Consider the following 23,902-nt stretch of genomic DNA (forward strand, 5'->3'; position numbering starts at 1 on the left):
AGAAGATGTGTTATGCAATAATGATTCTAATAAGCTGCTTATCCGCGAGGGAGGATTGGGATGCGCTGCTGGGGCGGTGACGAAACTTTCACCTGTCCTATTTGAAGAGCGCAGTGATGGCAATAACCTCACTATGTCTGTTACTCTGCCGCGCTGGGGCATGTCGTCACACACCGGTGCTGTAGTACATTTGATTCCAGTGACAATTTGAAAGCGATTACCGGCGCTGCTCTCCGCTCTGTCCTCCCGAACACCGTGTCCCGTGAAGGGAGGAGTCACCATGCGGAGCTCGGCAGGATTACAAGTTGCTTTTAGAATTTACACACGAAGTCATCATCACTCAGTCGGAATTATTGGAGCGCCTTTTTCAAAAGGACAGGTAAGGACAGGTGGCAATAATGTATCATACATAGCCGGCTATCTGTTGGACCCTAAAGGGAAATTGGAATTGCATCCTTCCTGTCTTCATCTTAATGGACATTCATGATATATTCTGCATTATAGTCATAGACTAGTAATAAACTCAGTCCTATAATAAATGTAATTCTGCTGCAGCCCAGGGATGGTGTGGAGAGGGGACCGGACCTCATTCGCGCCGCCGGATTGGTGGAGAAGCTGAAAGCGCAAGGTGACGTCCTCTGGAGTCTAGACTGCATGAATCATTTACAGTATATCTATGCACCTGTGCAGCGATTTCTTAAAAAAAAAAAAATATATGAAGTGCATGTTGTTTACTGTAACGGATTTTTCTTAAACACAATAGGCCTATTTGTTTACTCGGAGGCAGTGTGACATTATCCAATTCCCAATGTTGCATATTTCCAGCATATTTTTTCTGTTTGTCAGTGTTTTGATTAAATGAAGTGATCCCTACTATCACAAATGAGAGATAATATCGAGGGTCTGGCGCGCAAAGGGCATACGTGACATTTTGGGCAAAACTTACTTTATATATGTAGCCTAATAAATGTACACACAATAGAAAATGTGTATGTTATGTTTATTATATAAATAGAAAGCTCTTGGTGAGATCTATTAAGTGGTGAAATAAACTAGCTTAGATCCTTAACTGCATTGAAATAGAGTGTATAAACAAACCAAAAAAACACAATACAATCGGATCAGAATCAACGTTTTGTTTTGACTTTCCTTTAAAATGTCTAAAATGTCACTTAAGCTCTTTGCTTCCAAGCCCTTGATATGGAGAGGCCCAAGCAAACACCAGGCAAACCTGGTCCTAGAGGTGCTCAGATTAATAATTTAAAATGTTTGAAATCTGGTGTCAAATTACTATAATTTACATTCAATTCGGTATCAACATTATTTATGGCCTATCTATGTTAAACTTTAGGCAATTCTGAGCTTCATCAGTGATTTAACAGACACCTAGATTCAGCATCCTCATGATTAACCATAATCATCCCACCATAGCTGTATTAGTATGTCATCACCTCATGATAAGACAGTGATGATCTCTGAACGGCTGGCCTGTAGAATGTCTACCAGGAAGACTAAAACTGTCCTGTGTTATGTGGAGTCATGGGAAGGACTTAGGTGAGGTAACAGTGAGAGAGGGATCAGTGTGATGGATAAACATGTGAGCAGGATTGGTGTGTGCGTGTGTGTGTGTGTGTGTGTGTGTGTGTGTGTGTGTGTGTGTGTGTCCATGTAAGCCGCCTGTGTGAGACCACATGAGATCAGAGTCATCCTAGACAGGCAACCTCTCTGTTTAATTCATGGAACACAGGAGACGGGATCTGATAGGCCTAGCTCACCTAACCTTGCTCCACACCCCCTCCACGTGTGTGGGTGTGTGTGGCATGTGAAAGCACGCCAGTAAAAGCATGCCCCCTTACTCCCAGCTTACACTCTGTCAATACTTAGCCTGCCATGTGTGTTCTATATTGAGATTGGCACACCGACACATCTCAATAGCTAACATAATAACAGAAACAAAATACAAATGCCATTCATAAGTCATTTATCTCACCCTGGAAAGAGTTCATTACCATCAGCTTAGGAAATGTTTATATTGGTTTAAATTGCAAAAATACGAAATGGACAAATTACCAAAATTGCAATAACCACAAGTCAATAATAATAATAATAATAATAATAATAATAATACATTTTATTTATAAAAGCACTTAACATAAGAAATCTCAAAGTGCTAAATAACAAGAACATAATACAAAGCTAGTGAGAGATTTAGCTAAAAACTACTCCTCCCTTAATATGTTTTGGAACCAGCTTAGCATTAGTCACCATGACTAAACAAACTAACAAAACTGCTCTGTCACTCTTGGTCAACTCGACCACCTCCTCCACAGGCTGTGCGGTGAAGGACTATGGCAACGTGGCGTTTGATGAGGTGCCCGACGATGAGCCCGTAGGCCGGGTGAAGAGACCAAGAGCGGTGGGCAGCGCCAACGAGCGCCTGGCAGGTGCCGTTCATGCCGTTAAGAAAGACGGGCACACCTGTGTGATGCTGGGAGGAGACCACAGGTGTGGTGTGTGTGTGTGTGTGTGTGTGTGTGTGTGTGTGTGTGTGTGTGTGTGTGTGTGTGTGTGTGTGCGTGTGTGTGTGTGTGTGTGTGTGTTCGTGTGTGTGCGTCCATGTGTGAATGAGTGTGTGTGTGTGTGTGTGTGTGTGTGTGTGTGTGTGTGCGTGCGCAATTCTGTTTTTGTGGTGATGAGATGAGGCTCCTGAGTCCAATGATTGACAACTACAGTATTATCATTGCTTGTCAACCATTGACTCCAGTGGAGGTGCTCTTGAGGTCAGAGAGCTTGCATCACCTGTTACTCGACAGTGACTGAAATGGAATGAAGCCGAACTCTGGTTGTGTGTCCTGCTGTAGCTTGGCGATAGGCTCCATCCAGGGACATGCAGCAGCCCAGAGGGACCTCAGTGTGGTGTGGGTGGACGCCCACGCAGACATCAACACCCCCCTGACCTCCCCGACAGGAAATATCCACGGACAACCCATGTCCTACCTCATCCATGAGCTGCACTCCCAGGTTATTATATAGGCTACTAGACAGTCCCAAAACCCATAGAGTATGGCTCTCTCTCTCTAACCACCTGTATTTGTAAAACCTGGAGAAAAAAGGTTGTGCAATGCCTCTCTTAATTGTTCATTACATTACATACAGGCATTTACATTACATTAAACATTTTGACATTTAGCAGCCGCCCTTATCCAAAGTGACTTACAATAACTTTGAGACTACCTGTACCTGTAAGAGGTACGCATCATCCACCTTACAGACATACATATAACATACAGAGCCTTTGGTTTTAATACAGATGAACAAATAATGAGAGAAGCAGAGAGCCCAAAACGTCTATAGATACATTGAGATTGGGCAGCACTCTTGGGTTCAAAGTCAAAACGTTCTCTTGTCCAACCACCCTGAGATAATAGTACAACAAGGAATAGAACGAATCAGTCCTTCCAATGGCAAACACTCCTCCACTCTATCAAGTCTTAAACAACAAAGTTGAGAGAGAGTTCAGGTGTGTGTGTGTTTAACTTGCAAACCCAAGAGTCCTTCTTCCTTGTTAGATTTGGTCAGCAAAGAAGACACACCATCATTTTCCCAGTAATGCAATAGTCTGGTATTATAACTTCTGGTATTTAAACATAAGATAGAGAACAGCGATATCAGTTATGTTTGTGGTTCCTGTGGTGAGAATGGGGTTGTTACAGGCACTCCTCCTCACCGCTCTCTGACCAGGCTGTTATTCTAGATGATTCCAGATGTCACAACAAATAGTATGAAATCACCAAAGATTTTACAAGCAATATATACAGTATGTAGATAAACAGTTTAAAACGTTTTTATATCATGGATAAGCCTGTTTATTTACCTTTACAATGATGTCCAACTTGTAAGGATCATACATGTGTGGGATGAGCAGCACAGTTGATTATGTGCGTAGCGCCCAAGTAAAATCTGCCCAAATTCTCTGCCAATGCTAAACAGTGTATTCTCCTGTTGGTATTGACTCTTGTTTTGACTTGTTTGGTGGATTGTATGATTGAACTCTCTATCAGTAACAAGGAACAAACAAGACATATTGGTCATTTTACACTCATCCCACAAATGCATGATCCTTACAGGTTGGACATCATTGTAAAGGTAAATAAACAGGCTTTCCAGCAATATAAAATACAATGCAATTAGCGTTGTAACAAGAGAAATAATCAACCAAACACAAATTTCCAAACGTTTTTTTTCATAGTTTATATGCAAGCAAATCTGAATATACAATCCAAGACTGTATTGTTGCTATTAAGATTACAGTGTTAACAATTACATTTCTTCCACATTTGATTTGTGCATAACCAAGTCCATCGCTCTGCCCTTTATTATTTGTTTGTCTCGTGTTCTTCATCATGTGTCGTGTGTTCCTTCTGCTTCTGAAACTAGATTCCAGTCATGCCAAACTTCTCTTGGATAAAGCCATGTATATCAGCTAAAGATATTGTCTACATTGGCTTGAGAGACGTGGATCCAGAGGAGCAGTAGGTTTTGTCCTATTAAAACTTACTGATTCTGAATCTTATTGTGAGAAACTTGCCCTGAATCAACATTACAGCAGGATAATAAAGATGTTTCCCATTCCAGCTACATCTTGAAGTACCTGGGAATCAAAGTTTACTCCATGACCGAGGTGGATCGCCTTGGCATAGCCAGAGTGATGGAGGAAGCTTGCGACCACATCTACTCAAAGTAAGGAATTCATACATTTACACACACCTTTGGATGTGGCAAGCAGGTTGGGCAATGCTGGGTGTTTTGGGTATCTTCTGGGTGTAAAGGCACTGGCTGGTGAAATGTATTTCTCTGTAAACATAGTGTGTGTACTTCTCTTCATGAACAGAGTGCAGAAGCCCATCCACCTCAGCTATGACATCGATGCCCTGGACCCTTCGGTGTCACCAGCCACAGGGACACCAGTCAAAGGAGGACTCACCTACAGAGAGGGCATCTACATCACAGAGCACCTCTGTCAGACAGGTAGGGGATCTCTCTCTCTCTCTCACACACACACACACACACACAATCAAAGAGCACATCTGTCAACCATTTCTTTCCAGTGTTTGGAGTGCGTGTCTGTGGTCCAGTATGTGTGTGTGTGTGTGTGTGTTTTAAGAGAGACATTTAACCGTGTCTGTGGTCCAGTATGTGTGTGTGTGTGTGTGTGTGTGTGTGTGTGTGTTTTAAGACAGACATTTAAGCCATACGTCTCTCTATGCCAGGGCTCCTGTCGGCAGTAGACATGGTGGAGGTGAACCCTAAACGGGCCATGTCGGAGGAGGAGGTGCACTCCACAGTCAACGCAGCGGTGGATCTGGTGCTAGGCTGCTTCGGACGGCTACGTCAGGGGAACCACCCTGCAGACTACCGCATGCCTGAACTTTGACCATGATTCTGTACCTCAGAATCATAACTGTGTTTTTCGGAAATACAGTTTGAACTACTGTGTGTTATTACTTTTTGTATTGCATTTCATATGCAACATAACATGAGAGAGAGAGAGATTAAAATACCTTTTTTCAGAAACAGAAGCTGTTGTGTGGTAAATATCTGTGAAATATAGGAATTGTTATTCTGCATTTCTACGTCACAAATACCGGAACAGTCCACGAGTCACACATAGTCCTTAGTTACCATAAAATTTATTTCTGTAGAAAACATTCATCTCACGCATACAGAACATTATCTCCACACATCTCATTACATACAAATAGAAGATGGACTGTATCTTGGTGGATATACAATGGCAACATTCTCCCTCAGGTTTCCCTTATGGCCTACGTACAAATAGGTTTGAATAAGCTAGGGCTTTGGAGGCAGGGGGCAGGGATGGAGTGAGCACATGTGGGACCCCCTTGGTAACCCTGCTACTGATTCTGAGATTCATCTTTCATTCAATAATTTTTACAGGAAAAGAAAATCCATCATAACCATTGATAATTGATCTTGACTTGCATTCGCCTTTGCCTCAGTAACATATAACTAGTCAGCACCTAAGGACACCTGCATTTGAGTCTGCTGGACTTCAAGGCTAAAAGTGGAATGGGAGGGAGGCAGATAGAGAGAGAGCGAGAGAGAGAGAGAGAGAGAGAGAGAGAGAGAGAGAGAGAGAGAGAGAGAGAGAGAGAGAGAGAGAGAGAGAGGGCCAGAGACATAGTGTACTTTTGGCTTTAAATGTCAGGCAGTGTTTATCTGTGCAGCAGATGCAGTGTTTGTCCTGGAGTGAATGACCTCAGTGCTGAAATAGCCCAATGGCAGACAGACAGACTGACAGACCGACAGACAGACAGAGAGAGAGAGTCAGACAGTAGCATTGGTAGAGAAGAGGGTGTGTGAGAAGGGGAGGGGGAGGAAGAGAGGGAGGGCAGAGGGGGGGGGAGAGTGACACAGGAGGGTGAGAAGGGGGAGGTGTCTGAGGGGGAATCCAGGGTCAAATCTGACAAGCGTGAGGTGAATTTGAGATTGGCCCTGTTATTAAACCACAGCTCCTCTGACAGTGCTGACACTGAATCAGACCTTATCACCTGCCATAAGACCCTAGTGAAGCACTGTTCTGAACCTGCCCTGGTTCTCTCCAAACCTAATTATTTCCAAAACAGACCCTATCAAAACCCCAAATAGACCACATTAACACTCTAATACTAACAACTAACTCTGATTGTCATAGTGCAACCAAGTAACTTCCGTTCTCCAGCCAGCTAGCCTCCTAGCCTCAATCAACCCTAATCCCCCCCCACCGCCAACCAGTTTTAGACATTCACAGACATATTTTCCTACCACTGGTCCAAGACTGGGCTATCTGATTCTGACCTGTTGGGGGGGAGGGGGCGGGGAATGAGACGGGAGACATCGGAGGAGAGACAAATGGAGACAGTGCATAAATCAGTCCTCTGTGTACTGGTATGGAGTGAGAAGAGAGAGGAGTGGAGTGAGTAACGACGCGTCAACAAGTGTTGCGAGTGGCTGACTCCAAAGGGAAGGAGTGAAGTTAATGATAATGACCTCAGGTCAGGAGGAGGCTCAAAGGGAGCCTTGTCTTCGGTTAACTTTTAGTCACTAGTATCACGATTAAAAGTCCATGTCATGGGCGGGCATGAAAGAAAAGTTCCTCAGGTTTGGGACAACTGCAGTCGGAGTGTGCAAAACCCATGACTAAAAGGCACAGACTGGGATCAATGCGCGACAGACCAACTAACTGGCACACACGCACACACACACGCGCACACACACGCACACGCACACACACTCACACAGATTAAAAATAAATGTGTTAAGATCACATGATCTGCCAGAGGCTCAGAGGTTGACCACTGTGTTTGAAGAGGGGGAGGAATGGGTAGATGGAGAGAGAGAGATAGAGAGCGAGCGAGTGAGCGAAAGACACCCCTACGCCCCCCAGAAACATGCCAATCAGGGTCCAGGAGGATCGGAGGAAGACTAGGAGGATGAAGAGTAGGAGACAGAGCGGTTGATTCCCTCTGATCAGTCTGTCTCATCCAGGCTACAACGTCTTCTGAACTCCTGGCCTCGCTCGTGGATCCACTTATTAGACACTAGAGATGGAGAGACAAGCGTAGTGATCAATACCCATAATTATATATGATATCGATCTCCCTCTGTGGTCAACATTTACAAATACTGCCCAGTGTATCTTCATGGACACCACCAGTTGGACACCACCAGACACACAAACCGGTAGCTTAATGGCGCAAACCATCAACAGCAATTAGCTCCGGTTGTATACACAATATTTTCTACACATTCTGTCATACTGTTGCAAAGAGGGGAGTCCTAGCTCTCTAGCCAGCTTTAATTTGTGTGTCTCAACTCTCGAGAATGAGCGCATGAAATCAGCTGTTTTCAGAACAACTGCTCTCATACTCGCTACCAGAGCGTCGCTACTTGCGTCTTAAGCCACTCTTGACATTTATTGTTCGAGGTAAAACACAGCACACTACGCATCACACTGCCTCCAGCCAAGTAAGTTACATTTCATTGTGTGGAGTCTTGTTAACAAAGGGATTGACGCAGTGATTGATTGTAGGTTTGATTGTAGGCTATGGGCTACTTTTTATTTGTATTTTATACTTGCGATACACTGTTTATATAGCTCTCTTTGATAAACCTTTCCCCAACCAATGTATATCGATATTGTATTGAATAAATTCTACTGATATCAATATAGACCTTCCACATCACCAGACAAAAGGCTCAATTCGATTGAATCTGCATTGCAATATTGGAGCAGTCGCATTCACAAATCAGTTTTCAGAATATACGTATAGGTAGCCTTGTAGGTATATGTACAAAGACAATGCATAACCTCTGGCTTAGCCCGGACAATGTCCATCTTAAAGGGTTTAGGAGTAGAAGAGGTAAAGAGAAGAGTGATGGTAGTAATGAGAGAGTGGCAGTCTTACCCCACTTGTTGCCCACTAGGACCGGACAGGCTGCATGTCTGGTAGTGTAGTCCCCTTCTCCACTGGGAAACAGGTTATACCAGAACACTGCTGTGCCCTGAAAGAACATGATATACACACATTTGATTCATATTGTGTTCACCCCCAAAAAAAAAACACACACTTAATTGACACTGCACAGAATTCCCAGAAGTCATGCGTACACCCGCGCGCACACGCACACACACCTTTTTGGGCACCACTGCAGCACCCACGTCTGTAAAGACTGTGGCGCCCCCTGATGCCACGTCACTCATCTGCAACACAGGAGAGCATCTACATTACATCACACTGACTTCATTATTATTTATAAAAATTATAATAATAATAATAGCTTAGATTTATATAGCGCCTTTCTCAAACCCAAGGACGCTTAACAGATTAACCCTAACCCTTTAACAGAAAAACAAAGCAAAGAAACAAGACAACGAGAGTGACAAAACTAGACAAGGGGCCAAAGGCCTTAGAGAACAGGTGGGTTTTGAGGGCTGATTTAAAAGTGTCCAGGGTAGGGGCATTGCAGATCGCTGTGGGGAGAGAGTTCCAGAGGGTGGGAGCTGCCACACTGAAAGCTCTGCCCCCGAAGGTCCGTAGGTTGGTGCGTGGGGTGGAGAGTAGGCCCATGGCTAGGGACCGCATGTCTGTATCTAAGCATTATCAAAATATTTTTTTTAATCCAATGCTTCAAATAAAACAAGATGTTTTTTTTCCTTTTGAAACTGCTCTAACACAACGTGACATAACGTTGGACAGTCTGAGCAGGTATCAATAATGGAAGTGTGGATATTGTATACGTTTTTTTGTTATCTAGGAGATTGTATTGTGTGTCAGCTGTGACGGAGACAGTAGAGCTACTGACGTAAATGAGCCAGGTGGCGATGCGGTTTCCAGTCCCCAGCTCCTTGAACGCATCCGGCTCGTCTTTCTGCAGTTCCAGAAAAACAACAAAAACAATAGGTTTCGATAGCAGTGTATTCAAGAGACTGTAGCCTACACTCTAATACAGACACAGGCTGCTGGCTAACAACAGCTAACGGCTCAATGCGTGTGTGCCAGTCATCTCTCAGGAGTCGCCCAGGCCCTCTCATGCTGCGGGCTCATATTTCCGTGACAGGATTAGAAAGAGAAGCCTTGTTTACCCGTCCAAAGTCAAAGTGAGGCTCGTACTGCCCTCCTACGCCGTAATTTGCCACCTGCGGAGGGAAAGCAAGAGAGGTCATAAACACAGTGACAGACGCTTGGCTGCACCCAGACACTCTGCTAATGTAGGGCCTGGTCACCAACAACAACACATACACATACACAAACAATACAAACAGCAGTCTCGAGAAGACTCCTCCTCTCAGTAACCAGCAATACGAGTTGTATGATTGACAGTTTTGAGAGTTACTTGGTTACTTCTAAAGTATAATGTTGAAATTAATTAATTTAACTGAATTGTATGTATGCATGTATGTTTGTTTGTTTGTTTATTAGGATCCCCATTAGCTAATGCCATGACATTAGCTCGTCTTCCTGGGGTCCGTCACAGAAATCATATTTGATTTGACTGTCAACATTATATACATACAGACAATTGTAAACAGTGTATGCATACATCATAATAACAAAAGAAAGGATTAAAATAAATAGATAAATAAAAACCAAAGAAAATAAATTAAATACAACAGATCAGCAAACTGGAGATAATGCATAGTATGTATAAATGTATTCATTGATAAATTAAAAGGTATGCCAATTCTAGATTATTTCCTGTCCTATGCTATAGATGCTGTATTCTTCATTGCCAGCGCTACAGTCCTACTTCTTTGCCCTACTCCGCAAATCTTGATGTTGTGTTACCTGGAGCTCCTCTGCAGTCTTCATGTCCAGCCCTGTGATGTCTTCAATGCGCTGGTTTATCTTTTCCACCACAGGGTCCTCATAGGCAGTCAGCCAGGCACTGTGACCGGGGGGAACCACAGGCAGGTTTCAGTGGGGAATTACAGCTTTATTCGTTGGACAACAGGAGGCTGGATCACTTCCCCACAGTTACCCAATCATCAAGAGCAAGGAGAAGAGCATGCAAGTTAGTTGCAAGCAGAGTAAACAGGTTGTTTGGGATTAAGTTGAATGCGAGGTTAAGGGTTAAGGGAAACAGGGATTGTTCTCCCACTAATTGCATAGGTCATTGGCATCTGTATCTTGTTTGAATCTCCTCCTCAATTGAACTAAGCTTGATGTTTGTCCACAAGAAAGCTGAGGCAGAGTCACTATTTAGGACTTTGTGGATTATGAATTTGATGGCCGCAGCTATCCCTCTGGCCCACTGTGCTACATGGATAACCATGCTGAATTACTGCATGTGTCAAAATAGACTGAGAAAGATAAACTAAAGAAAGTAACAGAATACACCGTCATGTGTACTGCAGCAGTGTTGACTGGGCACACAGGCATCTCGCCCAGACAGGCATCTCGCCCAGACAGGCATCTCATCTCAGACTGGCACTTTAAAAAGGATTGTTCACCACAACGTTAAGTCAAAACTAAAGTTAAACATTTTGGGCCAAATCATACCAGACCCAGACTATTTTCAAGGTAAGGAACCCGTAAGGAAACAGAACCTATTAAGGTGTGCTATACTGAACTATTGAACTTGCCAGACCTCATTCTCCCCCAGAAGAGTCCAGTCATGGTGACTCATCTGTCCCAACCTCAGAGTATACTAAAAGACAGAGCTGTGTAATCATTCTACTGCAAGTGACAGTATTATGTTCATGTTATAAACAGGAACAGGATATACTTTGACAGTCTATGCATTCTGCATAGTCAAATTATACACCCTCTTTCATTAACAATCAATGTGAATTAACAGAGTACTAACTAGCTTTATGCCAATGTACAGCACGTCCAATAGCCCTGCTATGGACAGTAGCTGATAGCTGAGGATAGTCAAGGGTTAATCCAGAAGTGTAAACGTGTGAGTAGGATGACACAGGGTTATATTTGAAGTGCTGCCACAAATAGATCATGACCACTTCCTCAGAAAAGAAAACCACTCAGAGGATATCTTTTACATCCACTAGGGGGCACTCTATAGCCAAGCCACATGAAACAGTTCGGTTCTCAAACGTAAGGGAAGGAAGAACCCAACTCAGCTTCCACCGCAACACTGACTCACTAGCCAGATAAAGGAACCCAGCAAAGAAACATTACTAGTCATTTTTAAGTAATTAGGACCCATATATTGAAAGAAAGAGCAGGAAAAACATATTGAAATTAACCACTGCATGGATGCTCATGTCATGCTTTAAAAACAGCAAGCCTGAGAGACACACGTCTCTAATCCAGGAGGAGGAAGGGGATATGACCTCATAGAAGCAGTGGGAGGTTGAGAGGCATCATTCAGGTCCAATAAGGAATGAGTATAGCAGGGAGAGTAGACAGGGTCTCATGCCTCCTTCACCTTTAACCCCACGTTGACCCCTTACCTCTTGGAGACTCTGTAAGTGGCGGTGGTGAGTTTCCCTGTCTGGGGGTCATGCACCGTGGCGCGGGTTAGCTAGCTCCCATGTTCAAAATAGGTACAGAGAAGAGAAGAGGAGGAGGAGGAGTAGATGGAGGAAGAAACAGAGGAGAGGAGGAGAGAGAGAGAGAGAGAGAGAGAAAGAGAGAGAGAGAGAGAGAGAGAGAGAGAGAGAGAGAGAGAGAGAGAGAGAGAGACGGTCACTATCTGACATAGAGATGGTGTAGTAGCCAGGCTGATGCTACAGAGACAGCATGCGAACCATGCTGACTAAACCACTGTAGCACAACTCCACTAACTGGTAGAGGCAGGTATTAATTCACTACACAGCAGGATTAGATACTAGATGTGAGACTGCCCCTGTCGCACCCAGAACGGTGTTAAGAGACGACGAGTGTCAACTAGCAAGCAGTGTCGACTCCCTGTCCTCCCTCTTTGTTATAACCAAGCAGTGGCATGATTCCTTGGCAAGGGCACTGGTCAATAGGGGGCGCACTCTAGTCTGCACATTACATTACATTTCACCGACAACACGCATATCTATACCTCGTATATATTAAAATTCCTTGTTCGGTCCATTGGAGGGTTGGGTCCGAAATATGGAGAGTAGAACCCACTCGCAAGTCCTCAAATCATACATTGTCAAATGACACTAGTGATGCACTATACAAAAAGTGCTTATGCCTTACATACTATACTTATATCCAGTGTCTCACAGTTGACTTGTTGTGCTCTCGCCAAGGTTATGCTCAAGCAGGGGGGGAGACGAGGTGTGGGGTATGAAACGGGGTGGGGGGGGGGGATTGGGGGCTGGGGAGCAAGAGTGGGGGAAGATTGGGTGGGATGGGGTAGAGTTTGGTGGTGTATTGTACTGTTAGCCCACCCAACCAACCCCAGACCCCTCCCTCCCTCCCTCCCTCCCTCTCCGCATGTTAATCTTACCTCTTACTGATGCGATAGTGGGCCGTCTCCAGCACACCTGTTACTGGGTTGGAGATGGTGGCCCGGCGCAGCTGTGGAGCCGCCGAGAGGACACGAGTTACAGGGACACTCCCCCCTGTTACACACTGACTGGCTGGCTCACCATACACACTACTACACGCTACACTGTACTGGCGCTGCTGGCCTCTGCTGCGAAGCCCATACCTCATACATTTCTCACAGAGGACCCTGAAAGCAATTCTTTCTTCTTGCGTTCCATTTCTCCACCCTTTTCCTGAAGTATGCGCTTGAGCACTTTCTTATGTGGCTATTTAAAAGCGTTGGATCGGTCTAAGTGTGGGATGGCTATACCAATCCGTTCTCATCTGAATCCATGTGAAAGAAATGCAGAAGTTCACACTTCAGGAGAAGGAGTGGAGAATTTGGACTGTCTGAATGGAGGGCAGTCTAGCAGAGGCAAACACAGCACCTTCCTTCTGTTGAAGCTAGCATATTCTGTTCCTCTGGTGCAAAGGTGATATGTCACCACATTGTGACCTGACCCTCATTTTATGCAGGCGTGGGGGTCGGTTTCATTCCAATTGAGTCAGTTATGGAGGTGATCTGAAATTCCTCAAAACCCAAGTAAAAAATTGAAAAGCGACATTTAAAAGATGTTTCGTTTGTGAATTGAATGACTTGACATGGGTTGATTGATGATTGACTCCAAATCTTGTTATATAGGTCAAAAGTGGCACTTCAGTTGGCGCTGCCATCCGACCAGTGTGTAACACTGTCGTATACAATGTCCTCATGCACGGGTTATTAGAGCGCGTTCAGACAGAAGATGACACCAAATGTGAAACTGTTTTTGTACATGAGTAGCATGAAAAAGATGGACTAGAAAAATGGATAGTATGTATCTTCTGTCCACATGTAGCCCCATAGAAAAAACGTCTCCATCTGTTTTTGGATGGATACAAAAATCCTAAATGATGAATGGACTGCACTTATATAGCGCCTTATTCCAAAGCGCTTTACAATGGCCTCTCATTCACCCATTCACACACACATTCACACACCAATGCAAGCTACCATTGGGAGCAATTTGGGGTTCAGTGTCTTGCCCAAGGACACCTCGACACGTGGACAGGAGGAACCGGGGATCGAACCACCGACCGTCTGAACGCATCCTGAGTATTCACACCAATCACACCCTAGGCCTCGTCATCCACTAAGACCATGCGGCTGAACTTACCCTGGGTTTGGCCAGCGCTTTGACCTGTTCTATCTCCTTGTCCGAGATGATCTCATGGTAGCGGAAGACCTTGGGACGGTCCCACTCGTCTTCCTGCTTCACTGGGCCAATCACAAACATGGGATGTCTGTTGTTGTTATAGTAGCGACAGAACATGCGGCTCTGCCTTCGTGGGGTCTGAGAGAGAGAGAGAGAGGGGGGGGGGGGGGGGGTGGATAATAGAAGGTCATAAAAGGTCACCAGCTCTCATCCAGGTTGCCATGGTAGTTGACCAGAGTCTCACAGCCATGGCCCAGTTCTGGCTAGTGGATTTAAAGGCATCAAGGCATGGTTCAGGGAGTACACACATGTACACACACAGACACACACACACACACACGCGTACACACACGCACACACACGCACACACACAGCCTTCCGCCTCATGGCTAAACATAATGGCCCTTGTAAACAGAGCCATCTAAGGACTGCTAGGGAAAAGCACAGGCAGGGGGAGAAACACATTACCCAGAGAATCCAGCAACAGGCAGATTCCCCCCACACACATCTGGTGCAATGTCTACATAGTTTCCCTGTCGTCATTCATACCAAAATACAAATACTCCTAACTGTGTAGACTGCAGGGAGAGAGAGAGAGAGAGAGATGTGTGTGTACAATCAGAAAGATGTGTATATACAATAAGAGAGATGTGTGTGTATAATCAGCCCTTCATTTCTGGCCTAAAACTCACCATCTTGATGCCCTCCCCGCGACACAGCTGCTCGTATTTCGTCCTCTCAGGGAGGTAGTCTGGCTGTCGACCTTTGGTTGTCTCCTTAACCTCCTTCTTCTCCCCCCCCTCCTCCTCCTCAGCCTTCTTCTGCTTGGTCAGCTGATACTCAAAGTACTTCACGTTGCCATTGGCTCGCTGGTGAGCAGGGTCTGGGGCGAGGGGGGGGTTAAAAAAGAAGAAGAATTTTAAAAATTCGAGCAATCCAGATGGCGACACTGGGGCCCTGTTTAAACACTTCAGCAATGCATCCCTTCTTCTTCCCTTTGATTATTATTTTGTTAATTGATTATTAATGTGTTATTATTACTGATACAGTGATGGGGGTCTAGGGTGGTATACTGTAGTACTTTGCTCTGACTTATCTCATCAGGTTTTATGCCAGAAACGAAGGGCTGATGTAAAGTAATGTATTTACTAATAATGTTTTTGTATTTTTAAAGGTCCTTTTAAAGGACCTCAAGCATAGAACCGATAAGCACCCATACATCCCCACTGACTCACCCAAAGAGAGCAGTCTCCTGGTGAGGTCCAGGGCCCTCTCCAGCTCCCCCTGCTGGTAGATGGAGTAACTGAGGTAGTCGAGGATGGTCACTGCATCCACCGTCGTCTCCTCTCCGCCGTCCATCTGTTTCAGGGCCTGGGCCATCCACAGCTCGGTGTGGTAGTAGTCTGCGTCTGAGTAGGCGATCTTCCCCAGCTCGTAGCAGTCCTCCACGTTCAGAGTGCTCTTGTGGGTAGCCGTTCCTGTGTGGATACAGACACAGTAAGTACATAACCAGGCACATAATGTGGCGAGGGGTAAGGATGAACTCCAACGTATTAGCTCATCAAGAGAAGAAGGAGAAAGTCTCAGAGCACTTGGCACAGTAAAATATCTGAAATGTGCATTGCTTCTAAGTGTGTGGTCTCAACAAAAAAATGTTTGTCGAGATGTTTCAAAAGAACATTACTATCTCAGCATCATTTTCGTACATACACGCGTTTCATGCATGACATTCAACGCATGTTCACTAAACAAGTGTCCAACGCGTCCATAAGCCCCGTCCCTAGCCCCTCACCAGGCAGCTCTCCTGTGGAGATGGTCTCTGTGTCCAGCTTGTAGGTGTCCTGGAGCCTCATCAGAGCCTTGGCTGCTCCTGTCTGGTCGTCATCGTTGGGGAAGTTCTGTCTCTGGATGGTCAGGTTAGAGACGAACCCTGAAACATGGTGAGGAAGGAGACTTACTAACCTGAATGGATTCACTCGTACGTAAAGGCCTCCTCCACTTTAAATGGAAAATGGCTCAATGACTATGCTAATAGTTATTTATCAAGTGGTCTGTGTGTGTATGTGTGTGTGTGTAGTGATTGAGACAGGGGAGCAGTTCTGACCGTCAGACATATCCTTGAGAACCAGGTTCTCCAGTTCTCCCCACTCTGTGTTCAGCCTCTTCATCAGCTTGAAGGCGTTGACCGGGTGGCCGAGGAACTCCTCTGGGTCCTGAGTGGCGGTGGATGACAGCACATCCAGTTTCTCAGCCCACCTGAACACACCACAAAAAAAACACGCACACACCACACACACCACACCACACCACACACCACACACACACACACACACACACACACACACACACACCACACAAAGATTACATCATGTGTTTTATCTGACACACCCTGTTGACTTTCTAAATCACAATAGAATTGAACTCTGGGAACAAGGAACAAGCCCATTATTAGCTAGAGACATGGCAATATGATATCCCCTGGCTACATGATATGGTTCAGGTAGTATTGAGAGGTAGGACAGAGAGAGAGAGAGAGAGAGAGAGAGGGAGAGAGAGAAAAAAAAGAGGGGGGGGTAATAAGAGAGAGAGAGAGGGGAGGGGGGAATAAGAGAGAGAGAGAGAGAAAGAGAAAGTCAGAGGCAGAAAGACAGACAGATAAAGCGTTTAAGCTTAACTTGACAAGATCTGTCTCGGGGGCGAATCTCACTTTTTAACCTGTTCCAGCTTGTTCTCCTCTGCTTTGATATAATCCTTGAGGGAGATGACCAGGTCCTTCTCTGTGTACAGCAGGTCTGTCATCTGACCTTTACAACGCACAGACGCCATCCACACAAGACAGTCAGACACAGTCAGTTGGTCACAGAGGAAATGCTGATGATGGCTAAGACAGGTTGAAAATGGTGGATGCATAAAAGACATTCAAATCAAAGTTGAGCCAGGTTACAGCTACAGTTAACAGTACGATGATTTTTTTTTAACAAGATACCAGTGCAGTGAAATAGAAAGATAGGAATACAATATAGAGTAATAACAATACAATACACAATATACTGTTGATGAAGAAATGGATAGCTTGTGTAAACCACAGAGGAGGAGGAGATTTACCAATGGAGGTGAAGAAGTCATTGTGAGCGGAAGACGTGCAGAAGAGGCAGCTCATCAAAACACACCACACACCCTTCAGCGCCATCTTCACACTGCTGAGAGGAAGAGATATGCCAAAGTGTTAGTTTTGATTTGAGAGAGCTCCAAACTGCATATGTAATGAACCAATGTTTCTGCATCCAAAGCCTTTGTCAGGACCATATCACTAGCACATTAGACCAGATGAGACTTGTTTCACACTCATGATGACGATGATGATGATAAAATAAAACATAATTCTTCTAGCATTTTGACTGCCAATGGCCTCTGGCCTGAGCATCCATGGATTACATTTTATTGCGATGACTAATGGATTGATGATTCACTTCCTTTGACATGAGTATTTGTTGTAAGTCGCTTTGGATAAAGGTGTCGGCTAAATGCCAATTCATCCTATGGCTGTTGATGAACAGTTCCTCGAAACGCAAACATTCCAGTGTATCTAACTTAGCACCGATCAAAAGACAGCATGCAGCAGACTTCTGATTGGCTGGGGTTGAACCTGAGACACACGCCAGGCTGGCAATGACTTGTGTTGCATGCTGGGATATGGCTTTGCTACTGCTGCCTCTTGCCAGGCATGGCCTGTCACTGTGAGTGGGGCTCTCCGGCACCCACAGAGCCTGCATGCGCTCAGTGAATAAACAACCGAGCACCAACTCATCATGCCCCCCTGTGCCTGTACCCACACTGGTCCATTCACTGCCTCTTCAAGGCTTTGACTCCTTAGCCACTTGGAGACTGGTCGCAGGGACCTCTGACTCTTCTCATCCTATACTGTCTTGCCTCTCCACCAGGGGAGGTTGGTGGAGGAGGTTGACAATTTAAATGTCGTTTTTTACTTACAATTAGAGATTACAGGGACAGTCTCCATGGAGTAACTAGTAACTAACTAGGGCAACACTAGTGTTGGTGTTCCAGGTGGGATTTGAACTTGTGACCTGATCACCAGTCCACCTCACTATCCACTAGGGGGGGAGAGAAGGTGCGAAGAGGTGGAAGAAGGGGAAAGAAAAAAAGAGAGGAAAAAGGGAGAAAAAGAGGGAAAAGAAAAGGGAGAGAGAAATTGAGGCTTCTTTTTCATTATCTAGGGATTCTAGGCCTAATAGTCACAATGTAAACTAAACAATTAAATAACAATACAAAATGTCTCCTTTGCCGATTTAGAATGGGGGAAGAATGGATCCGAAGGTGGCCGGTTCGAATCCCGCCACCACTACCCCAGGTAACATAGGAAATGTTAGGATATTTATTTATAGCATAGCATAGAGTATAGCATAGCATAGAGTACAGCACAGTGTTTTATTTGTATAGTATAGTATAGTGGATAGTGTATATAGCCTTTATTTATGTAAACCAGCTCTTTTCCCTCTTGTTTTTTGTATTTTTTTCCTAGCACCAGGGGAGCCCCCCCTCACAAATTTCGTTGTATGGTACCTGTACTATATTAATGACAATAAAGACCATTCATTCATTCATTCAACATCGGAGAACAAGCCTGTGAGAGAGTGGCTGCATCTGAAGGACACCAAGGAGCAAAGGGGGGTCGGGGTAGGGGGGGGTGGGGCCTTTTAGGCATCCTAAACATTTACGACAGGCAATCAGAGTGCAGAGGTTCACAAAGACTACTAGGGGAAACCCCCTTCTGTAATTTAGTCCAGAGAGAAATACTACCAATACACTTGGTTGTCCTTTAGTGTTTGTCTGGACTTGATTTCTGTTTTGATGGTTATCCTTGAAACAGCTGTCAGACACTGTGAACAGAAGGCAGTGATCTGCACCATCACAGGTCAACCGGAAAAGTAGAAATGAAGTGGTAGGCAGGAATGCATGATGATTTAGAAATGGGGCGTGATTAAAATGTCCTGGTTATAAAAACTAGTGAAGACATGTATATTGTGTCTGCTGCCTCTGCCACAGAAGCCTATCAGAGGATAATGGCAACCATGAAGCACACAAGTTGTCAGCCATAGCTACTGTATTAGCTCAGCTGTCTAAATTAATTGAATATAACTTGTTCTGACAAAACCTAATTCACAGGGTTGTTTATTGGCAGTCTAAATTGCTTGGAGAAAACTTGTCTTGACATAACACAGGTGCAAGGAATGTTTCAGTCTACTTTTGGTGAGGTTTTAGGGAAAGCAATTGAGGACAAGACTGCCACGTCCATGCCCCTCCCCCATGGCTGGAGACTTCGGGAGCATTCCACGGGCTTCAGAATCAACTCACTATCTCTCCTGGACTCTGGAAACTCTAGCAAAGTTCACTGAAAATGAAATTTGCGCAAAAAAAGTGAAATGAGAGTTTCATTATCCCGTATGGCTTTAGGCTTTAGCCCTAGGTGACGTAGCAAAAATGTTTCTAATCGGGCTGCTTTTTAACTGGCAACATTGTAAAAACTCGTGCAACAATGTATCAACAACTGCAACTGTTTCCACAACAATGTTACTATGTAGCAAAGAAACACCATTGATGATCGATACAGTTGTACGACACAGTTGTGCTGCGACAATAAACTTTTACATACAGAGTTTTGCAACAGATTATATCTAAGCAGACCCATCAAGCTCAGGCCAAATCAAAGCAACACACATGGAAACAGCTGCATGAAGAAGAAAACAAATCAATACTTTCACTTGGGATGTTGTGATTTGCAAGAAACATTTACAACTGAGCGGTTAAACATCGCAATGTTTTATTCCCGAGAGGGAATCGGAGGATTTTGAAACAGCGATATAACGGCGCCGATCATGCAGACCATATTGCTAAATCACTGTGGAAATGTCTAGATATTTCCCCCATTCCTACTGTATATCCACTACGGCGAGCGACACCAGTCATCACATTATGCAGTCATTTAAAAATGTCTTAGACAACCATAAAATATGATGATACCTTTTCTTTTTTGGCTCAGCGCTGCGTTCGGAAGGGAGCGAAATTCCCCACGTAGGCTCTCTTTACTGTGTTCTCCCAAATCCTCGGTATGTGTGCCGGACTGACCCCGTGGGTTATTTTAACAGTTTACGCTCTTCGTTGACATTTTCAGGATGAGGGATGTCGCCCCCTGGCGGCCCAATAAGGAAGCTAAAATAAAATAGCTTATAATGCCCATCTGAATTAGTATATGTATTAATGTGTATGTTCGAACATAATATTACAAAGTGTCACACTTCGTTAGAGAAAGGATGCTTGCTAACAGCATGATAGTATGTGGATGTTTGCTATTGCATTGCATCACCATCCATCTCTTATACAAGTGCATTCTCTCCCTCTGTAGCTGAGGTCGCTGTGCTCTATTCACACACTGAAAACACTCGGTCGGGCTCTTCCTTTACGACGTAGAAGTTGCTTTCTTTTTTTATAGGATCATTTGGACTGAGACACTGACAGCGTAAACCTAACTATTAAAGTTGGTCGAGTCTTAATTGTTACAATTGAAGAGGAAAGCTGTAAGTTCACTGTAGAAATTACGAAACAACGTCACATGTTTGAAGCCCACGTAGACTGTAGGCTCCAGAGGCAGTACACACTCCCGTGCACGGTAAAGCTGGACCGATACAGTACGATCATTCAGACATGCTGTGCAGAAATCACTGCAATGACATTGGCTGTGTTCCAAAATGCAAAAATGCGTACGTGATAGAGTGCAAGAACGCATTTTTGGAACACAGCCAATGATAACATGGTATTATGGTTAATTATATATTATTATGGTGTGATTTCGTTTTATGAATATGCATAGCCTACATGCGTTAATGTTTCATTTGGAAATGTATTGCTTAAGTTAAAACCCTACATGTAGTGTTCACCATCTTCCTTAATTAAATGATGTCCAACATAACAACAATGCATCTTTATTTATTTATTTTTTTCTTGTCCTCAAACACCGAACTGTAATTATGTATGTTTGAATTAAATGTTCATATTGAATAATGATGCAACACATCTCATAGTGAAGCAGATCGGTGTTAAGTCAAACATGCTGCAGCCGTTGAGGATTCTCCTTAGACCCAAGTGGATGGTCTCTCGTTCTTGCTCCAGTTTTGTGTCCAGAATGAGGTCAGTTCCTAAACAGATATACTCCACTACAGGGTTGACCTTTATTGAGACGGACAGACCACTTATTTGATTGTATTCATCCTGATCCAGGTACCTGAATAGGATCAAAGAAAACAATGTGGCATGTCTTGCAGCCTTGCAGTCCGGCAACATTGTCCTCTATCACAAACTGGCTCCACTGCTGAGGCAGACTGAGAGTGGAATATTCCAGTTACCAATTATGCAGACCAAAGGTACAGTAGCCTACAATAATGGTGGTCTTACATGAAATGAAGAGCTTGAAACATAAATCAGGTGCTACATAATCGTGTAGTAGCATATGCATGTCATAGGAACGTGGTTTGTTTGTTTCAGAGGTAGAGAGACTTCTGGAGATGCTTCGAAAGGACAAGGAGATGGTGAAGGACTCAGTACTTGTCAGCTGCAATGAAAACAATGAGGCACAGTTCTGCCTTGATGTTGGTAAGAGCTTTCCCCCCTGTGTTATATCGTTGTCCGTGTACACAGTCTTCTCTTAGACTGCCTCTGTCTCAGGGGAGGCTGGTCGATGCAGAAATCGGTGGACGGGTTCATTGTAATGCTTGGAATGGAATGAGAAATGTGATAGTCATTCTGACTATACGTCTCTGTGTTGTAGGCGACCTAGAGCAGACTGCTGTGGAGGAGCTGTGTGGGGGAAGCTTCATAGACCTGAGGAAAGCTTTCTTCCTGCTAAGAGGGCCCGAGGCACCGCTTGTTGCCAGAGTGTGTATTTAGGTCAAGTCTCTTCGATGTACAGTGTTGTAATTCATTATATCTAAAGCTAGTTTAAGATACTGGTTTACTTTCCAAAATGAATTGCTAGTTTCTGTGATCGGCACTTTGCCTACAAAGGAACACAGTTACATATACCTATACTTATTTTTATTATAGGGCTTAGCATTATCTCTGTTATTACTCTGACTCACTGTGTTTCTTTGCACTTGTGCATGGATGTTTGTGTGTGTGTGTGTGTGTTTTAACCCTCAGGGGCAGGCTCTCCTGCGCTGGCACCAAATCAATGGCTTCTGCAGTGCCACGGGGCAGCCCACCCAGAGGAACCAGTCGGGCAGTCAGAGGGTATGCCACAGCAGTGGCATCACTTACTACCCCAAGGTAGGCAAGCGTGAGATGGAGTAGAATAGTTGATCTCTTTTGTACTATATTTACTTTCCATTTATTTTTCCACCCAATTTCAAGAAATAGAACAGTGTGGTCAATTGACGAAAGTATTGGTTTCTGTTGGTTTCCTTCAGATGTCACCAGTGGTGATCGTAGTGGTCTCTGATGGGAAACGATGTCTGCTGGGGAGACAGGCTACCTTCCCACCGGGGATGTACAGTGCCCTGGCAGGATTCTGTGACATGGGTGAGACGCGCACACGCATACGCACACACACACACACACATACACACAGATAGATTCCTAAATGTTTCCCTATACAGGTGAGACCATGGAGGAGACGCTGCATAGGGAGATAGCTGAGGAGGTGGGATTGGAGGTGGAGTCTATCGAGTACTCAAGCTCTCAGCACTGGCCCTTCCCTCAGAGCTCCTTCATGGTGGCCTGCCATGCCACCGTCAACCCAGACAAAGCAGAGGTCAGTGACAGCCATCCTATCCATATCCCCTCAGGTATTTGCAGTCAATGCATTTGTTCGAGCGAGACATCCACATCAAGATCTGTGTGAACTGTCTCTTTGCATCTCAGATATTGATTACATTTGTTCTTAACCTGTGTAGTAATTGTATTCTATTAACATGTTGAATCAGTGGAGGCAGAAATCGGAGGATGGGCTCATTGTAATGCATGGCATTACTGATTCCATGCCATGCATTACAATGAGGCCGTCCTTCAATTCCTACTTCCACCAGCACTGTTACTAAATCTGATTTCCTGTACAGATCAGTGTGGATGCGGTGGAGTTGGAGGATGCGCGGTGGTTCAGTCTTGAGGAGATAACAGCTGCTCTTAAGATAAAGACCCCACCTCGGAACCCTAAAGGAGAGCCCCCTGTACTCTGGGTCCCACCCAGTTATGCTATAGCCAATCAACTGATCCGCGAATGGGCGGCGAGACAACAGCTCAGATCCTAGCAAGACGAGTGGAGACTGTTGATATCCAAGATCAACATTCGGATTGTTTTCTAAATACCAGCAGCGTCACCATGCTGTGCCAAGTGCTAATATAAATGCACAGACAGGATGTTTGACTTTGATCAAAGTCAATTAACCTTCAGGGTCCATAAACATGCATGTGGAGCTGTGATAGGGACTAGCCTACATGTTGGGCTGGGTTTGGATTAGTTACATGAAATAATGAAAGGGCATGGCGAAAAATAAAAATCACTAGACGTGTAAAGCAAGTATGTGCAAGACATTTTAGTATTTTTTCACTAGTAATTGTTTGAAAAGTGGCCTTTATGAAGTTTTAACTGATTCTTAATTCTTA

General features: G+C 44.5%; 3 protein-coding genes across 4 annotated transcripts; 2 read left to right on the forward strand and 1 right to left on the reverse strand.

The window, feature by feature from the left end:
- Positions 1–108: 108 nt before the first annotated feature.
- Positions 109–5,571, forward strand: arg1 (arginase 1). Its single transcript, XM_080541563.1, has 8 exons — positions 109–379; positions 556–628; positions 2,331–2,505; positions 2,862–3,021; positions 4,438–4,532; positions 4,636–4,740; positions 4,892–5,028; positions 5,271–5,571. Exons 1-8 carry the CDS (start codon positions 281–283, stop codon positions 5,432–5,434), a joined length of 1,008 nt encoding a protein of 335 aa, XP_080397689.1. The 5' UTR covers positions 109–280; the 3' UTR covers positions 5,435–5,571.
- A 202-nt stretch (positions 5,572–5,773) lies between these two features.
- Positions 5,774–20,344, reverse strand: p4ha1a (prolyl 4-hydroxylase, alpha polypeptide I a). Of its 2 annotated transcripts, XM_080542208.1 has the most exons (15): positions 20,270–20,344; positions 17,336–17,430; positions 16,938–17,034; positions 16,335–16,486; positions 16,023–16,160; positions 15,466–15,708; positions 14,923–15,113; positions 14,192–14,368; positions 11,978–12,048; positions 10,350–10,449; positions 9,647–9,700; positions 9,367–9,432; positions 8,696–8,764; positions 8,469–8,565; positions 5,774–7,601 (listed from the first exon to the last, which is right to left on the reverse strand). In XM_080542208.1, exons 2-15 carry the CDS (start codon positions 17,418–17,420, stop codon positions 7,531–7,533), a joined length of 1,611 nt encoding a protein of 536 aa, XP_080398334.1. In that variant the 5' UTR covers positions 17,421–17,430; positions 20,270–20,344; the 3' UTR covers positions 5,774–7,530. The 2 variants fall into 2 exon arrangements, with proteins under 2 accessions (XP_080398334.1, XP_080398335.1); XM_080542209.1 differs by lacking the exon at positions 20,270–20,344 and having other exon boundaries at positions 16,938–17,029; positions 17,336–17,432.
- A 1,009-nt stretch (positions 20,345–21,353) lies between these two features.
- Positions 21,354–23,895, forward strand: nudt13 (nudix (nucleoside diphosphate linked moiety X)-type motif 13; the record flags this gene model as incomplete). Its single annotated transcript, XM_080541654.1, has 8 exons — positions 21,354–21,433; positions 21,524–21,666; positions 21,788–21,895; positions 22,071–22,177; positions 22,442–22,567; positions 22,708–22,819; positions 22,897–23,051; positions 23,356–23,895. The coding sequence occupies 8 exons, from the start codon at positions 21,354–21,356 to the stop codon at positions 23,545–23,547; spliced, it is 1,023 nt and encodes a 340-aa protein (XP_080397780.1). The 3' UTR covers positions 23,548–23,895.
- Positions 23,896–23,902: the final 7 nt, after the last annotated feature.

This window comes from Nansenia antarctica (genome assembly GCF_963989245.1).
Source record: "Nansenia antarctica genome assembly, chromosome: 11".
NCBI classification, from domain to species: Eukaryota; Metazoa; Chordata; class Actinopteri; order Argentiniformes; family Microstomatidae; genus Nansenia; species Nansenia antarctica.